At 36.4% G+C, this 18,253-nt stretch overlaps 1 protein-coding gene across 11 annotated transcripts in view; it reads right to left on the bottom strand.

Moving 5' to 3' along the window:
* The window catches only part of LOC145284732 (putative sodium/potassium/calcium exchanger CG1090), a 554,458-nt gene that overhangs the window by 231,088 nt on the left and 305,117 nt on the right, over positions 1 to 18,253 (bottom strand). For 6 of the 11 annotated variants that reach the window (XM_080133667.1, XM_080133671.1, XM_080133670.1 and 3 more), the window contains 2 exons: positions 9,738 to 9,970; positions 2,779 to 2,859 (listed from right to left, as the gene is read on the bottom strand). In XM_080133667.1, coding sequence (XP_079989793.1) covers positions 2,779 to 2,859; positions 9,738 to 9,970 — 314 coding nt within the window. The remainder of the gene's footprint in view (positions 1 to 2,778; positions 2,860 to 9,737; positions 9,971 to 18,253) is intronic. The other 5 variants (XM_080133673.1, XM_080133674.1, XM_080133669.1 and 2 more) reach the window with 1 other exon arrangement.

Below are 18,253 nucleotides of genomic sequence, written 5' to 3'. Positions count from 1 at the left end.
TTATTTATCATTTAAAAACACTTTTCACTTTATCTAATCGTTTGAATTACAAGCGTTTTAAAACAATTGTCTTCTTTTCAAAACGTTGAATATAAGATAAAAAAAAGGCAAATTCACACTATTTTCTTATTTTAATTCAAGCTAGGCCGAAAAGCCGCTGAAACAGCTCATAATATCGATGAAGCGTTTGGCTCAGGTACTGGCTCAGGCTTAGGTACCGAACGTACAACACAGTGGTGGTTTAAGAAATTTTGTGGTGGTGACGAGAGTCTTGAACATAATGAGCATAGTGGTCAGCCATCGGATGTTGACAATGATCAATTAAGAATCTTAGTTGAAGCCAATCCACTCACAATTGTTTGAGAACTTGCATCAGAATTAGATGTAACGTATATGGCGATTTACAACCACTTGAGAGAGATTGGAAAGACAAAACATCTTGATAAATGAACGTCTCACGAATTGAACAACCAAAAGTCGTTATGAAGTGCCATCTTCCCTTCTTTTACACAACAAGAACGACCCGTTTCTCGATTGGTTTGTGACTTACGATGAAAAGTGAGTTCTTTATGACAACCGGTGACACTCAGCTCAGTGGTTAGATGCTGACAAAGCTCCATGATATTTCCTGGAGCCAGAGTTGCACCAAAAGAAGGTCATGCTGATTGTTTGCTGGTCTGTGAACAGTCTCGTCCATTACAGTTTTTGAATGCAAGCAAAACTATTACGACGGAAAAATACTGTCGAAAAATGGATGAAATACATCAGAAACTTTGGCAACAACATCTAGCATTAGTCAACAGAAACGGCCAAATTCTCCTACATGATAATGTCCAACCACTCATTGCTAAACTGACCCTGGAGAAGCTGAACAAATTGGGCTACAAAACCCTGCCTCATCCGCCATACTCTCAAGACCTGTCACCGACTGACTACCCCTTTTTCAAGCATCTCGACAACTTTCTGCATGAAAAACTTCATTGTCACCAGAAAATAAGATTTTTACTTTATTGTTTTACACTTGTTTTGCGTTGGCAAAAGTGTCTTCATTCTGATAGTGCTTATTTTGATCAATAAATTTTTGTTTGAGCCGAGATATGTTCATCTGAATTTAAAAATTAAAAACCACAAGAATTTTCTTGTCAACCTTATATTTGTGGTGATATTTTTTACTGTCTATAATGGACTATTCCAATCTTGTTTTATAGTTATCTTATTACCTTTGGCTGTTAATAAGCAGAAAGAAAGAGGGGCAGGGTGGACACTTTATAAAATAATAGAGAGATGTCTAACAAAGTTTAAATCTAACTTTTTTAATTTTAAAATTAATGTTTGAAAGAAGATTAAGTTTTAAAATCGAAAGCAAAGAAGTCACAGCTAGATAGAAATGTGTCAAGTTGAGAGAGAACTACAATAATATGACTCAATCAACAAAGCTATTTTTTGTAGTTCTTGAATATACAACAAATTCCTATCTTATTTTTATGCTACACAATGATTATTGGAAATCAACCCACTATTGTAAATTCCATAAAACAATGATAATAGAGTAAGGTAAAGAAATTGTAAAGAATAGTGAAATAAAGAAAACATGAGTTGAGTTGGAGTAAGGAGAAAGAAAACTGAAAAATTTATCAAAGATGAAAAAGTTAACAAAATAAAAAGAGAAAAACAGGAATGGTGGTGGAGTCAATATGGAAGAGAAACAGACTAACAAGAATCCCTTAATTTAAAAAGATGTGCATAAAAACATTTTTTATATTTTGGTCTAACAATATACATTAATCTTCAGAAAAAAAAACAGAAAAGAAAAAAAAAAAAGAAATGGGAGACAACAGCATTAAAAAAGAGTTTGTTATCTTCCATGCAAATTATATAAATTGTCTGAAGAAAAATGGAGAGAGTATGAAATAAGAAAACATTCTCAAATTGATTTGATGCACTAACGAGTGACTTGCAGATTAGAAAAAAAATGATTATTTCTGAAATTTGGTTTTTCATATTTTTTCTTAATATTTTCTTACTCTTACCGAAAGAATGTTTATTTGCCTACTTTTAGAAAACAATTTTCATGAAAACGATTCTTCAAGTTCATTATTTCACAATAATTGCTGGCAGGATGCTGAAGATATTTTGTAATCCCAAAGAATGCACCCATGTTACTTGAAAACAATGCTAGAAGTGCAAAGAGAAAGGAGCAAAAAAGGAAAGATAAAATTTTTATGGATCAATGGCTGAAAGTGGGTAAAAGTTTTAGCAATTTTTGTTATGTTTTTAATAAAAAAACAAAAAAGTATTAAATGTGAAGCAAATCATACATGAAAGCAATTTTATATTTTTTTGTTTAAGGAATATGAATTTACAAATTTACAAAATTTTATAGTATCAATATTCATTTACTACTTTTTTGGAATAACTTATTTTACATTTCATATACTGAAAACATTATTTATGAAATAAAATTTTCCTGTGTAAAAACAAAATATTATTTGTCAAACATAAAAATCCAGTGATTTGAAATTTACTAGTTTCAAATAGAGATGAAAAATGTATTGTAGTATAATTACCATTTCATACCTTCATAGAGCAACAAATGTCCTCTAAAAAGCGCAAACAAAGCAAATTTGTTGGGCAACCTCAATTTGATAGAAAATAAAGAAAAGAAATAGAATACCAGAATATTTTTGATAGAAATTTAATAAAGCTTAGCAGAAGATCTGAAAAATGTCAGAGGCCCTTGTAAAGCATGTACACTGGAATGGAGCAGATAATATTTACCAGATGCAACAAAATTTCTTTTTTCACTAAACTCATCAGAATCTGAGTCTGTATCGGGATACTTCTCAAAATGGCCGCAGTCTAGTATGGAAAAAAGCAACAGGAGGATGATGCAAACAGCAACAAAGATGAAAATGATAATGAAGACAACATACAAAACTGGAAGATGTTTGGAAAAATTAAATCAGTTTGAAAAAATACTTTATTTCAATATTAAATTAGATAATAAATGAAAAGAAAAATCAGTTATTCTAAGTAAACTTAGAGCTCTCTCTCTCTCTCTCTCTCTCTCTCTCTCTCTCTCTCTCTCTCTCTCTCTCTAGAAAGAGAGAGTGTGAGTGTGTGTGTGGGGGCACATGTAGCAAAGAGTTTCTTCTTTCAAATTTTATAGGGGTATTTCGAGTTAGCTTACTCAGAGTGATTCTGATATCAATAGATATTTTGTTAAGACCTAGGACATCTGTATTCTACCAGTTATATTATCATGTCTTCAAAGATTTGTGCTGCAAATCATTTCTTCAGTAGCAAGATAATGCTAATAGCAACTACAAGTGACCAATGAGAAACAAAAGAAACTAACTTGATTTTCTTAAGACAGTTTATAAAAGTTTTTCTTTTGAATTAATGAGGTTATAAGTAATTTTACTTTTATTTAATGAAATGAGTGAAAGAGTACTTGAAAAAGTGAGGTGAGGCTGGTATACCGTTAATATGAATTTTATTAACTAAAAGAATAAACATGTTGTGTTCTTGGGAGTTGTAATGGCAGAATCACATATCCCGGCCAGAGAAATAATCTGCAGTATCTTATTACTGCTAGGGGTTGTTGGAAGTGATAATACTGTTGTATTGTGTTTTGTACGGATACGAAACTTCCCAATAGCACTCTCCCTGATGAAGCGCTAGCTCTGTTTACTACTCCAGTAGTGTCCGCCATGTTACTTTATAGTGTTGACATCGGACCCGACGTATCGTTCTTTTGTGCTAGTAAAAAACTTATTTAATCATTTTCTACTTTAATCAAATCAACTCAACCTTTTGAGAGGTTGAACCTCGATTTTAAAGGACCCCTACCTTCATCTACCCCAAATAAGTATATGCTAGTATTAGTTGACGCTTCCTATGTGTATACCCTTGTAAAGACACAAGTACCCAGAGTGTACTGCAATCTTGCCCCCACCTGTTTTCTATATTTGGCATGCCCAGCCAAGTTCATTCAGATAACGGGAGTTGTTTCAAGAGTGCTGAGTACAAGAATTATATGCACAGCAAAGGGATCTCCACCAGCTACAGAACTCCATATCACCTGCAGGGGAATGGTCAAGTGGAGCGAATGAATGGAACAGTGTGGAAAACTATTTCATTAGCATTGGAAGACAAAGGTTTGCCGACTGAGAAGAGGTTTTAGCAGACTCCCTCCATTCCATTCGGTCTTTAATATCCACAGCCACAAATGAGACACCTCATGAGCGCCTGTTAAAACATCCAAGAAGATCAGTGTCCAGGACAGTGGTACCATCTTGGATGATCAAATCTGGTTTTGTTTTAATACGGAGACACAACCGGTTAACTAAATATGAACCTCTAGTTGATAAGGTTTAACTTCTAAATGCTAACCCCCATTATGCCTTTGTTCGATCTAACGAGGGTAGGCAGATGACTGTATCTACACGTGACTTGACCCTGTTGAAAGACTTCCAATTCACCGATCACCCACATGACTCGAAAAACGGGAATGATACACCAGCAGATCAGCAAGAGGAAAATTCACCCCCACCAGTAGAACCACCTGTTTTGCGATGGCCAGAACGTAGTAGAAAACCACCAGATAAGTTGAATTTGTGATTCTAGAGTTTAGTGAATCTTGAATGAATTTATTTTGCGCATCAAAACTATTAAATTTCACTCCTTCTGCTGGCTGAATTAGTGAGTTTTAACATTGCGAACCTGAACTATTAAACTACATTCCTTGCATTGGTTGTGATCAACCCACCTTCATACACTAATACTTGAATTAACTTTCCACGCACGGCAGGAACTTTCTGATTTAATGGAGGGGAGAATGTTGTATTGTGTTTCGTATGGATATGAAACTTCCCAATAGCACTCTCCCTGACGAAGCACTAGCTCTGTATACTACTCCAGTAGTGTCCGCCATGTTACTTTATAGTGTTGACGCCGGACCCGACGTATTGTTCTTTTGTGCCCTTATTTAAAGGGTATACAGTATTTGTTGTAAGTAAAACAAATACTAGAGAGGCAGGGGTGGGGGCGATGAGGATAATTTAAAACCATAACATTCCCTTTCAAGAATTATTATGAAAGGGGTTATGAAAGAGATAATTGAGGGTTGTCTGTCCAGAATCAAGTTATGAAAACCTCATATTTACTAGGGATTCTTTGTACCTGGATGATCTTCATATGGATTCATGGGAATTTAAGTCTTTAGTATTTAATTCTTGGGAGATGTTGATATCATCAGAGGTGAGCAAAGGATTCTTTTCTACCTCATTGCCACTCTTCATCAGTAGATAGTTCTTTTAGAAGCCTTGGGGCTTACAGAGTAGTTTCTATTATGAAGTTCTTTCATCATTCAAGGAGTTAGGAGCTATGTCCTACACATTGACAGTATTCAGCGCCAGAAAGTAAATGCACACGAGCATAATAAAGCTTGATGTCCAACAGAGTAGCTGGAGTTACAGGGTTAGGTTGCGGTTACTAGTTTTAGTGTGATTTCTGACATCTATAGAGCCTGGTTTTGTCCAATAAGGAATTGAAGTCCTGGAGGTGGATTTATGGCTATACCTGAATAGTTTGTCATGAGGAGTTACATAATGACCTAATCAAATGGAATGCATCAGGTAGCACATCTTCCCAACAGGGTAGTTTTATGTTACTAGAATGTAAAGTTATTTGAATGACCTTCCATAAAGTGTCATTAAGTTCTCCAACTTGTCCATTAACTTCTTGGTGGTATCTACTTGTTTTAGATGTATCAATACCTTTTCCATGTAAGAAGTCTCTGATTTCTTCCACTAGAAAGTCAGTAGCTCAGTCGGTATGTGCATATTTGGCATACCAAAAATAGCAATTATCATATTAGGCATACCAAAAATAGCAAAAATATGTAAAAAAGTTAGTAACGGGCTTTTAAAATCGATGTTCCATCGCTGGAAAGGTAGTATGGCCTTTATGAGTGTCCCTTTGTTACTACTGACAAATTTGAGTTTCAGATATTGGCAGGAGGAGCAGGAGTTAGGGTTAGGGTTTTTATCTGGTCTAAAGAGAACAGGAGATTCCTAATTCTGATAAAGTGGCAGAGCCATGAAAGACCAGGATGATATAATCGAATATGCAACTCATGAAGGTCTTGCAAAGTGTGAGTGAGAGCTGAGATGCAAGAGAACGTGTTAGCAGTAGCATTTTCTGTTCCTGAATGGTAGATGATACAGAATTTGAAGTGCGACAGTTCAACGTGCCAACAACATATTTTATCCTTTTTAATTTTAGATTTTCTACTGTTGTTGAACATAAAACTAATGCTCTTTTGATCCGTAATGACTTTGAAATGTCTGTCGAGTAGGAAGTAGTGCATCTTTCAAAGTGCTTTAACAATCATGGCTATTTCCTTTTTCGCTTGCGTGATGTTTGATTTCACTCAGGTTCAGTGTCCATGGAAGAATGCAACATGTCGACCTTGTTGGTTTAGTGCAGTAATTACTTGCATCTGCCTCTACTTTAAATTCTTTATCAGCGTCAACCATTATTAGAGTAGCGTTTTTTAAGTCATTCTTCAATGTCTGAAAAGAGTTTAAGGCAGATGGGGCCAGTGGAAATTCCTTGTTGTGGTTTAGCAATATTATTTTGTCAGAGAATTTTTTTATAAATTTGCTATAGTACGAAAACATTCCGACTACTTGTTTTGAGATGCAAGATTTAGAGGGGATGCCATTTTGAGAAGAGGTCTCAGCCTTTGACAGTCAATATGGAAATATACTGTTGTCAATCGTTTTATTGTTGTCAATAGACATAAGATAGGCAGCCAGTTCTATAAATCTACTTATGGTATCACAATAGTCAACGACCATTCTTTTTTTGTGATTTTTGCTAGAGGTCACTAGAACTTGAGCTCGCCAAGGAGACAAAGTGGGCTCTATTATGCCTTCTCTCAACATCCTAGCAACCTCCTATGTTATGAATTTATTGTCAACAATGGTATGACAGCATAATTTGGTGGCAATAGGAATTATATGTGAGGAAAGGTGAGAAAATAGAGAAGACGAAGGAATGTTTAGATATGAAAAAGGGTTAATCTTATTAATAGTTCCAATAATGAGTTCATTCCCAGAACCGTCGAATTTCAAAGTCACTCTTTTGTACTTTTTAGGATGTCTTTCCTGATAATTATGTCAATAAAGAGATCCTTATAATCACTTCTAATGTCATGTCAGGATGGGTTTTATTTTTTAATGTAATGTCTACAATTGTTTCACCAATAATTTTAGCATGATAGTTAACCAGAGCTATAGTTTTTTGTTTAGGTTTAGTAAAGAGTTTCAGTTTTTTGGCGGTATTTTTGTTGATAAATGTTCCAACAAATCTACCTTCACATTTACCATATGTCTATTTATTTCACATTTAGTGAATGTAATGTCCCTAGTCAGGCGAGACTAGGCGATGGAGAGTCAGGGTCGAATAATACAGCAGCATTAGAAGAGGAAGATTTACATACTTTAGCCCAATGTCCATTTTTTTTACATTTCCTACACTCAACATTGCAAGCCAGGTATAACAGTCGCAGATGCCGTGCATTTCCACAGAACAAGCAAATTTTTTAAGGTTGGGCCTTTTTCATATGTGCTAAATAGGCGTTTTCTAAAGGAATTACAGCAGTGGCTATGTTAAGGCTGTTTTCATAGCTTTCTGAATGATTTTCCGCCGGTTCCAGTGATCTGGTCATTGCATAGGTTTCTTGGAATGTGAGGAAGGGTTTCTTGAGCAAGCGTTGTCGAATTGAGGAGGAAGAGATGCCATTGATAAAATCATTTTGAATGTACAGTCTTTTGTTTTCTTCAGCGGTTACGGCTTGCGGTACTTCCAACTGTTGCATGAAAGTGTCAATAGTTTGTATCAGTTGCTGTTTGTTCGTGAGTAATAGGTGTCTGTTGAACACAACGTTAGTCAGTTTAATGTAAGCAGTGTCAAGGGCCTCTATCGTGTCTGTGGCATTGCTCATTATCTCATAGACTGCAGCTGAAATGGTGAAAGATGTTTTGGGGGATTGTTTTCAATATTGGTGTTATTGATAGTTGATAAATAGTTTTTGAAAGTTACTTTCCAGTGCTTATACAATTTCTCTGAGTTTGAAGCAGTAGGGTCGATGTCGTTCGATGTTGAATCTTTTTTTTTCTTTTAGTTAATAAAATTGAAGTGAGTGAAAGAGCATTTGAAAAAGTGATAAGAAACTAGTGTACTGTTAATATAGGTTTTATTAACTAAAAGAATACATGTGCCATGTTCTTGACAAGAGTCATAATGGTAGAATCACAAGGGAAATAATCTGCTGTTAACACGAGGGGTCGCTGGAAGTGATAATACTAGAGGGTCAGGGAGGGACAAGAATAATTTAAAACTATAACATTTAGGAGAGTAATAAGGAAGATTAAATTAGAAATTAAAGACATTGAACCATGAAAATAGTGTGCACCATCCCTAAGTGGGGGACAATCATTGTGCCAGGTTTGGTCATGATCATTTCACTGATGTGGGCTGTAAGAGAGTTGTACACACATACATAGGAATACTACTACTTTATATTTATAGACTCATTCTTGACTCATCAATTAAATATATTCTTTGAATTATTTTCTTATATTAGATTTTGATTCTTTGTTTAATATTTCAATACTGTATTTATGTAAATATTTGTATTTGAATTCGTAATTGTTAATTTGTACTTATTTGTTGCTTTTCCTTTCACCATGACTAAGACAGAATACAAATAATCCATCATGGCAACCGCACTTCAAAACATAAATGAATTCTTCCTGTAGCACTGCTTCTAATCTTTTGTGTCGGTCCATACACATCGACTCATATTTCTACTATAAACTTAGACACACATAAATGAACTCTTCTCTTTTCCTTTACACAGGAACTCTTCCCAATACTCTTTCTCTATAAAAACCGAAGATAATGAAGATAATTAATAATTTTTAAATGTTAGAACGAGATCTTCTTATCTTTATTTCGATAGAACTCTTCTTTTGTGTTCTTTTTTTTAAAAATTAAAACAACTGTTATTGTGTTACACAAAAGCATTATCTTAATGAAAGATGTAGTATTTATTTTTATTGCATTTAATCAATGTTTCCATTTTCCTTTTTCTCTTCTTTTTCTTCTATTTTCCAAAGGAACATTTTTTGGCTGTATAATGGTTGTGCATGTGACAAAAGCAAACCATTTGTGTCTTCTTGTCATTTTTATAAATTTGTTCACCATTGCTATCATTTTTCAGGTTATTCATTTGTTTTAATCAGGATTGGAATAGGAATATTATTTGTTGTGAGTCATACATGATCAGCCTATTGATTACATCGGACTTACCCAATCACTTGTCTAGCCCAGGTAAGGGTGAGAATGGAGTGTTGTAGTGTGCATATCTAGTTTCCTGGGTTATTGGCCGCTCAACCACCAGGACCCTGTCCTTAAGAATCATAGGTTGCCACCCACCACAAACTGGTTACCCCATTGTGGGAGAAAATAGAAAAAGAAACATTTGCAGAATAGGATTGAGTCTTGCAAAATGAAAAGAAACAACTTTTGTGCAATGTTTGGTGCATTTTTGTGCAGGAAACATGAGATGTGTTTTTTTTTTGTTTTTTTTTTGTAGAAATAAAAAAATTCTTTATTGCATGAAGCATTACAAATATTGTGCAAAAAATGTGATAGTTACTCACTTGGAGAAGATTCTGTATCTTCGTTTGATGTTTTTGCTGCATCTTCATCAGCGACTCCTTTTGATGATAACTTGTCATAGACTTTTATTTCATCAGACAATTTACTGGTAAGAGTTGGAGAGGAAGAAGGGAAACACGTGCAGAAGTTGAGAGCCCACTTCTCAAAAACTGGGTTGAAATACATTATCAAAATGTATAACAAATACAAAAACACCAAAACAAGGGCTTCATACCTACAATAAACAAAAAAGAGGTCAGATAGACGTAAGGCGGTTGGCTTCACTAATACAGTAATTAGCCTATCTGAGATTTATCATCTATGTATAATAAGTCATGACTATTAGCGAGTTTAATGAAAAACTTTAAATTTTACAAAATATTAATTATAGTTGAACGAATGGAATTTTTGGCATTAAAACAAAAAATCAGTGAATTCATCAGGAAATATCTATGCAGGTTAAGAGAAATTAGTAGAATTGGTGAATTTAATCACGTGGGCCAAGAAGGCATAACTGCTGTAAAGTAATTCAGCCTTCATCAAAGATATGCATAACACTTTGCATGGTTTAAATTTTAGAAGAGCTACAAGTAAACCAAATATCATTAGGAAACTTTTTACCAAAACATATTTATACATGCATAATAAAGAGAACAATTTTTTTTTTTTTCTATTAACATGTAGCAGAAGTGCTGATTGCTTGGGCTGTGACAACAGAATATTCTTTTCATTCTTTTGACTCTCGGGTATATATCCGGCACAGTTAGCCACACTTAATCAATCAAGAACCACATCCATCTATATAAAAACATATAAGATATTAACGGATATATACTCAAGAGTCAAAACAATGAAAAGAATATGCTGTTATCACAGCCCTAGTGATTACAGATGACCACAACAGCAACATCTTGTAGTTTACGATTTTGAATTTGCACTTGATCTATAAGCTTGGTACTGATTGGTCAAAGCATTCTCTTTCCCTTCTGACTTGTCCAATCAGAGGCCATCTCTCAGTCATATGATAGAAGTTAATAAAAAGAATAAACACACAGTATGTTTTCTTTTTTAGAAGCCAGGAATCCAGAGTAAGTGGACCTTTTTCCCAGCACTTCTTCCAACTCCAATCTTATTTCTTGGCGTGCAACTCCTCCCCCTCCGGCCGTCTGGTCCTGGGGTCTGACAAAAAGCACCATGGGCTCAATATGATTATGATAGCCATATACCCTGGTCTTGGGTACTTGAACATAAGTTAAACAACACACACATCTCCTATGTTATATAAATTTTTAATTATATAACTATGTTACAATTTACCACATTTCAAGAAAATAACATTACTACATGGTAGCTGCTTGGGATATTAAAAAAAAGACTCTCAACAGCAGGGAAAAACATTTTGACTGGAAACCAAATAAAGCAACCCAAACATTGCCAACATATTTAATTCAGTCTTTTTTAACTGTCTGTTGCGAATATGGATTATCTCCTCTTGGATAATCCAAGCTATAAAAGCTGTGCATTTCTGCTTGTCAAGTAGACGAGTAGTAGAATTCTGAATTGAATAAAAGATTACTAGATGGAATCTCTCGTCCTGTTTTCATTACAATTTATTCAATTAAGAATGGAACAATTTATGCGACTGGAGCAATTTACAACAGATCCAGAGAGCAATTCAGCCGATAAGTGCTGGAAACATTGGCGGGAGACATTTACAAATTTCATCGAGGTTCTAAATTCAGAAAGACTGAGACATTCCATCAATAAGCTTACGTCCTAACCAACTACCTGTTTCACACAGTCAACAAAATTATCTCGAATTGTATTACCTACAGAGAAGCAATCGATGTACTGAATGCTACATACATAAAGCCCAAAAATAAGATATTTTCTAGACACCTACTTGCGACTTGCTGACAAGAATCAAGTGACACATTGGACCATTTTCTTAAGAGTTTTTGGACACTGCGCAAATATTGCAACTTCTGCCCAATGACAATATTAGAGGCCCAAGAGCAACACATTTTGGGTGCTTTCATTAACAGTTTACGTAATACTCAGGTAAGACAATGTCTTCTTGAGAATAAGAGAATTAGAACAGTTTATGAGCAAATTCGAATGTGCTTTATAGAAGTCTAGTTCTTATTTACAGCCAGACACCGTGGGCACTGCACTAAACCCACTTGTTCCTGCTGCCCACCCCTCATGATGATATTCCGACAAAGCTTCAAGAACAATCAGTCACTGCAGCTTTAAAAAGGGACACTTGCTATTTTTATGCCTTATCTAAACACCTACGAGTTTCATGCCCTGCCAGAAGTACTTGTTGTAACAAATGTAGAAAACTTGGTCATTTTTCAAAGGTATGCAAGTTTTCTAAAACCCTATACAAAGCCACTCATCAAAATACAACTTTAGCCACCTCTCCAGAATGCCTTTCTAAAACTATTGTAAAAGTGAAAATTAACGGGAGGTCTATGAATACTCTGCTCAATACCGGGAGCGCAGAAAATTTTATTGAAGAAAGCTTGGTAAAAACCAATAAATTGTATTTCGTCCCTTCCCCCAGCAGGGTAACAACAATGGCATCATTGTCTGCACAAGTAAGTGGTTATTGTTTGGTGGACTTTTTTCCTTTTTTTTTTTTTAAATGGGGGTCACCACTTATCAAGGCCCGGAGGCCACTCAGGGATAAGGGTTATTGCGTGTACAGTAATCAATGAGATAGTATTGTAGTAATCATTAGTATTGAAGATTTGATAGAGTGTCTTACTTAAGGGGGCGGTTTGTCAGGAATTTGTTTATGTTGGATTTGAAGACATCCAAGTTGTAGTCAGGTGGGAAACAGGCGAACGAAAGAGAGTTCCACAATCGTGCACTTCTGAGAAAGAAGCTCTGCTCATGGAATCTACATTTGGATTTAAGCACAGATAAAGAGTGGGGAAAATTATTGACAGTAGTTTCAGCCAAATGGGTGTTTCTCGTGAAAGATTGGCGAGGGGCAAGAGATTGGAGGTCAGACGAGCACTTGCCATGGAAATAACGATAAAACAAAGACAGGCTCGCAACGTCTCTTCTGTGAGAGAGAGGCTGCAGGGAAGAGAAAAGGGCATCCTGCACCAAACTACAAAGTATTTTGTACTCTGTCAAGGCAGGATAGACTTTTTAGCAGCTCCTGCCCAGATGTGGCAGCAGTACTCCATCCTTAGACGTACTTAGCTTTTATACAGATAGAGAATTGCATCAGTAGTGAGATATCTTCTGGAGCGGTAGAAGGATCCCACCATTTTCCCAGCATCCCTGGCAACAGATTTGATGTACGTGTTCCATTTCAGATCAGGAATAAAGGTTAAACCCAGAAGCTTGTCAAAACACGGAGCCTCCCCAAAACGAGAGCCATCCATTTCAATTGATGCCAGCTGGGGATCAGAGCGTTGATGATGTAAAGATAGAAGTTTGGTTTTGGATGCATTAAAAGTGACCAGCCATCTCTTCCCCCATTGTACCACATGCTCAAGATCAGAGGAGAGAGAATTAGAGAGAACTTTGTCATTTACGGCCTTTGATGTGTTGCCATAGATGGTCGTGTCATCAGCATAGATGTCAACGAATGATTTAAGTATGTGTTTTGGGAGATCATTGATATAGATCAGGAAGAGAGTTGGGCCCAGGATGGACCCCTGGGGGACTCCAGCATTAATACTGTGGGCCTCTGATTTCTGCCCATCATCCACTACTCTTATGAATCTATCAGAGAGAAATGATTTAATGATTGAGAAAACATTTCCAGTGATACCGTAGCTGGAAATCTTGTGAAGTAGGCCCTTATGACATACCTTATCGAAGGCCTTCGATATGTCAAGAGCAATTGCCCTAGAAAGGAAGCCTTTGTCAAGAGATTCACTAATCCTATGTGATATAACCGTTAGCACATCTTCTGTAGATCTTGTAGAGCGGAAACCATATTGCATGTCACTAAGAAGGTTGTTTCTGTTGAGGTGGTTGACTACTTCTTTATTTAATATGGATTCCAACAACTTACTCATGACACACAGGAGACTTATTGGTCTGTACTAAGAGGGAGATGACTTTTCACCTGAATTCTTAAATACAGGGCATACTGATGAGGTTTTCCAAGGTGTTGGAAAGCACTTCTCCTTAAGGCAACGCTTAAACAGTTTTGTAAGTATGGGGGCAAGTTCTAGTTGGAGCTTTTTCAGCACTATAATTGGAATGCCGTCAGGGCCAGTTGCTTTACTGGAATCAAGGTTCATGATTAGCTTGGCGACCTCACGCACAGATATTTGTATGTTGCATAGCATGTTGTTTGTTATAGGGGGAAATACAGGGAGTTGTTGGCCATTGTCGCATAGGGTAGAGTTAGCTGCAAAGTTCTTGGCAAATAATCTTGCCTTGTCTGATGCTGATGAGATGACCTCAGGTCCATTGATGATAGTTGGGATAGAACGCACGCTTCTGTTCAAGATTCTGTTTGCTATTTGCCAGAACTGGTGGGAACCAAGCCGCTGCTCAACTACTTTGGATTTAACAGACTGAGCATATAACTCTCTTGCATGTTTTATTACTCTTTTACAGTGGTTGCTGGCAGTCCTGAAAGCAGCTGTAGTCTCAGTACATCTATTACGTTGGTAGCTATTGAAAAAGTGACTTACTATTTAATGACATCTCCTATAAAAGCACTAAATTATCCATAATGAAAAACCCTTGTTGCAAAATAATACTATACATGATTTTTTTGCAGCAACACTCACAGATTGAAATTCCATTTGGTGGTTCAATGCCGACATTGAAAATTTGTGGATTGGCGACAACAAAAATCCATCACTTTTCGAACACCTAATTGCAAACTGCAAACCCATAGCAGACGTTTTTCTTATAATAATAAAAAAATTCATTGACTCTGAGATAAAAAGACTACTCGAGGAGGGCATAATTGAGCCTAGCAAATAACCCTGAAGGGCTCAGGTAGTTATAACCACTTTTGAAAACCATAAAAAGAGAATGGTTATAGATTACTCCAAAACCATAAATAGATTTACTCTTTTGGACGCCTTCCCACTACCCAGAATAAACAAAATGATAGGTGAAATAGTGAAATATTATATGTTTAGAACTCTGAACTAGAAAAGTGCATATCATCAGATTGCCATTAGACCTAGAGACGAGCTATACACAACTTTCAAGGCGAACAGTCGACTATATCAATTTTGTAGGATTCCTTTTGGTGTTACGAATGGGGCAGCCAGCTTCCAAAGGATAGTCGACCAAATCATAACAGATGAGAAACTGGAAGGCACATGTGTGTACATCGATAACATCACAGTATGCGCCATAATAAAAAGGAACACGACGAAAATCTCAGACGGTTCATGTCCGCTGTCAACAAATACAACTTTATCTCAAATGACGAAAAATGCTCATTTGGATTCGACAAAATAAATTTACTGGGGTATACTATAAGCAAAGGTTTTATAACACCGGATGCAGATTGATTGAAACCTTTACTCTAGATGCCTGTCCCTCACAATCAGCCTTCCCTTTAATGTGCTATGGACATGTTTGCTCACTACTCCCAATGGATTGCATCGGTCTCAGAAAATTAACACAAGTAGAGACGTTTCCTCTGTCCCATCAAGCCATTGAGGCATTCTAGGGACTGAAAAAAGATATTGCACAATCAGCAATTACAACAAAATATTCCTCTGGTTGTTGAAATGGATGCGTAAGACTGTGCTATTGCTGCTTCTTTGGGACAAGCTGATTGTCCTTTTTTCAAGGACTCTCTCACGGCTGAACTGTAACTGCCGGCAGCTACTGCTCAGGGGCGAGCCACATTCACAAAAATAAAATATGAACAGTAATTCAAAGAATAAGGGGCGGGGGTTCCCTTCCTTGAAAAAACATCACTTATTTTTGCTTCTTAGTTGAAACATAGGTTAGAGATGAGTTGAACAACCCGTGTTTTAAATTGAACGGCCACATGATCAACCTGTTTTCTGCGGAATTGGTCTGGGAGGAGAAGTGGTGGATACGACGGCGACTGGATGAATGGGAGAAGACTGCAAAGTTTAAATTGTACATGGCCAGGCAGGCAAACTAGAGTAAATACTCCCTTTATAATTATTATCAATGAACGATGAAAGAATTTAATTGATTTCTCTCTTAATTTTCCTTGTGTATTGCTCGAGCATCTTTACTTCCCTTCTTCGATCGTTGTCTGATTCCCTTGTTTGTTTCTGTTCTCTTCTGTTACAGTTTTCACGGTGAATTAAGGATGTTAATTGCGAAATAAAATTCCTTATCACATCAGTATAAAAACCTCAAGCCTTGTCCTTTTTTTACCCACGGTCGGGTACAGTTATATGAATGCCATCCCACAATTGAAAAGGAAGCCTATGCCATTAAGATCGGATGCCATTTTAAACTTATTACTGACCAAAATCAGTGGCTTTTATGTTCAAGACTACAAGAATGAGAAAATAGCGAGGTGGATAATTGAACTGTCTTCTCTTTTGATGTCAGCTACTGACTCGGCAAGGAGAACTTAATAGCTGATACACTGTCAAGAGTATACTGTATGACATCAAGCAGGGATGAGCTTCAAACGCTACATAACAATCTCTGTCACCCGAGCATTACTTGAATGGTTCAGGTTGTGAGGTGTAGAAACTTGCTTTTCTCAGTGGAAGCGATAAAAAGAATTACAAATTCCTGCCGAACGTGTGCTGAAATAAAGCCTCAGTTTTATAAACCCAAAACTGTCATTTTAATAAAAGCAACACAACCATTTGAAAGACTCAATCTTGATTTTAAAGGAGCATTACCAAGCAAAACAAGGCACCAATATTTATTTATTGTTGTCAACGAATATTCACGGTTTCCTTTTGCCTTCCTTTGCTCAGACATATCGGCTACTGCAATTATACAATGCCTCTGTTCACTATTTGCTGTCTTTGGAGTTCCTGCTTATATACATTCGGATCGAGGGTCTTTTTTCATGTCAGCTTCGACAATTTCTACAGGAACGAAGAATAGATATAAGCTGGACAACTCCTTACAACCCTAAGCCAATGCAAAAGATTGTATTAGTTGGCATTTTTGGAAGACCATTCAATTGGTTGCATTAAATAATGGATGTTTGATTGATAATTGGGAAAATCTCTTTCCTGTCGCATTATACACCATTTGATCCCTATTGTGTACCGCTATGAACGCCACCTCACAAAAAAGGTTTTTACCTTTTCAGCGACAAAGTTTGGCGGGAGATTCACTTCCATCTTGGCTCTCTCGACATGGTACTGTGTTTCTGAGATGACATGCACATTACATCAATAACGATCCCTTGTTGGAGAAGGTAGAGCTCATAGAGGCAAACCCCTTTCGCTCTAATACAACATGCAGATGATAGAGAGTCTAATGTGTTTCTCAGAAACCTAGCACCTGCTGGAGATTACCAGGACTGTGGACAGCCGCTGAGGACAGACCAACTCCCCTGACACTGAAGTCTATCTGGAAGATCATGGCACTGAAATCGCTCCTGAAACATCATCTAATAACACTGTCCCCATTGGGACTCTGTCAGACACTTCGGATGGGCCAAGACCTGAATCCCTGACAGATGAAGGACTAGCACCGAAAAAACGTGTTCATCCAGAAACCTGTCCTCTCAGAAGGAAACATTTCAGAGCAAGACATTTAAGAGCCCACAGAGAAGCTCACACTGAAGAGCCTTCCAGTTTGAGTACTCCTACCCCAAATCATGGACTGCTGAGGCGGCCACTGCAAGTTCATAGGAAGCCTGGACATTTAAGGGATTTTCTTCCCGCTTAGTGAGAAATTTGGTGAGGGAGAATGCTGTGAATATGGATTATCTCTTCTTTGATAATCCAAGCTATAAAAGCTGTATATTTCTGCTTGTCAAGTAGACGAGTAGTAAGATTCTTAATTGAATAAAAGATCACTAGATGGAATCTCTCGTTCTGTTTTCATTACAATTTCCTTGTGTGAATTTTCTTTTCCTTTTTTATTTTCATGCTCAATTGACCGCCATTTTTAACTTCTATTAGCACTACTTCCTTTCATAACTTACATTAAGTGTTTAAGATGTATCATAAAAATAACATAACAATATTCCTTTAAACCTCAAATCTGGCAGAAACTTTTAAATGTTTTAAATAACGTTTGGAACTGTATTTTATTCAAACTTCAAACAAAGCGGCAAATATTTTATTGCAAATCTGTAAGAGGAATTGAAGGGGTTTAACATTGAAAGAAGAAAAAGGTTCTCCTGAAATTGTTTTAATAAGTTCATAGAGCAACTAGAACCAAAAGAAAATTTCAGAGTCAGTAGGTTAAAACTAATCTCTTACTTACTTAGAAACAAGAAGAATCGTTAGATTTTGTAAACAGAAAACTTTGTATACACCTTGAGAAAAACTTCAGTTTTAATATAAAACATATCATAGATTTTTTATACATTTTTTTTATTTTAAAGCAG

The sequence above is a fragment of the Euprymna scolopes genome, chromosome 9 (assembly GCF_053919585.1).
Source record: "Euprymna scolopes isolate OS-2025 chromosome 9, ASM5391958v1, whole genome shotgun sequence".
Taxonomy (NCBI): Eukaryota; Metazoa; Mollusca; class Cephalopoda; order Sepiida; family Sepiolidae; genus Euprymna; species Euprymna scolopes.
This window is presented reverse-complemented; position numbering and strand designations above follow the sequence as displayed.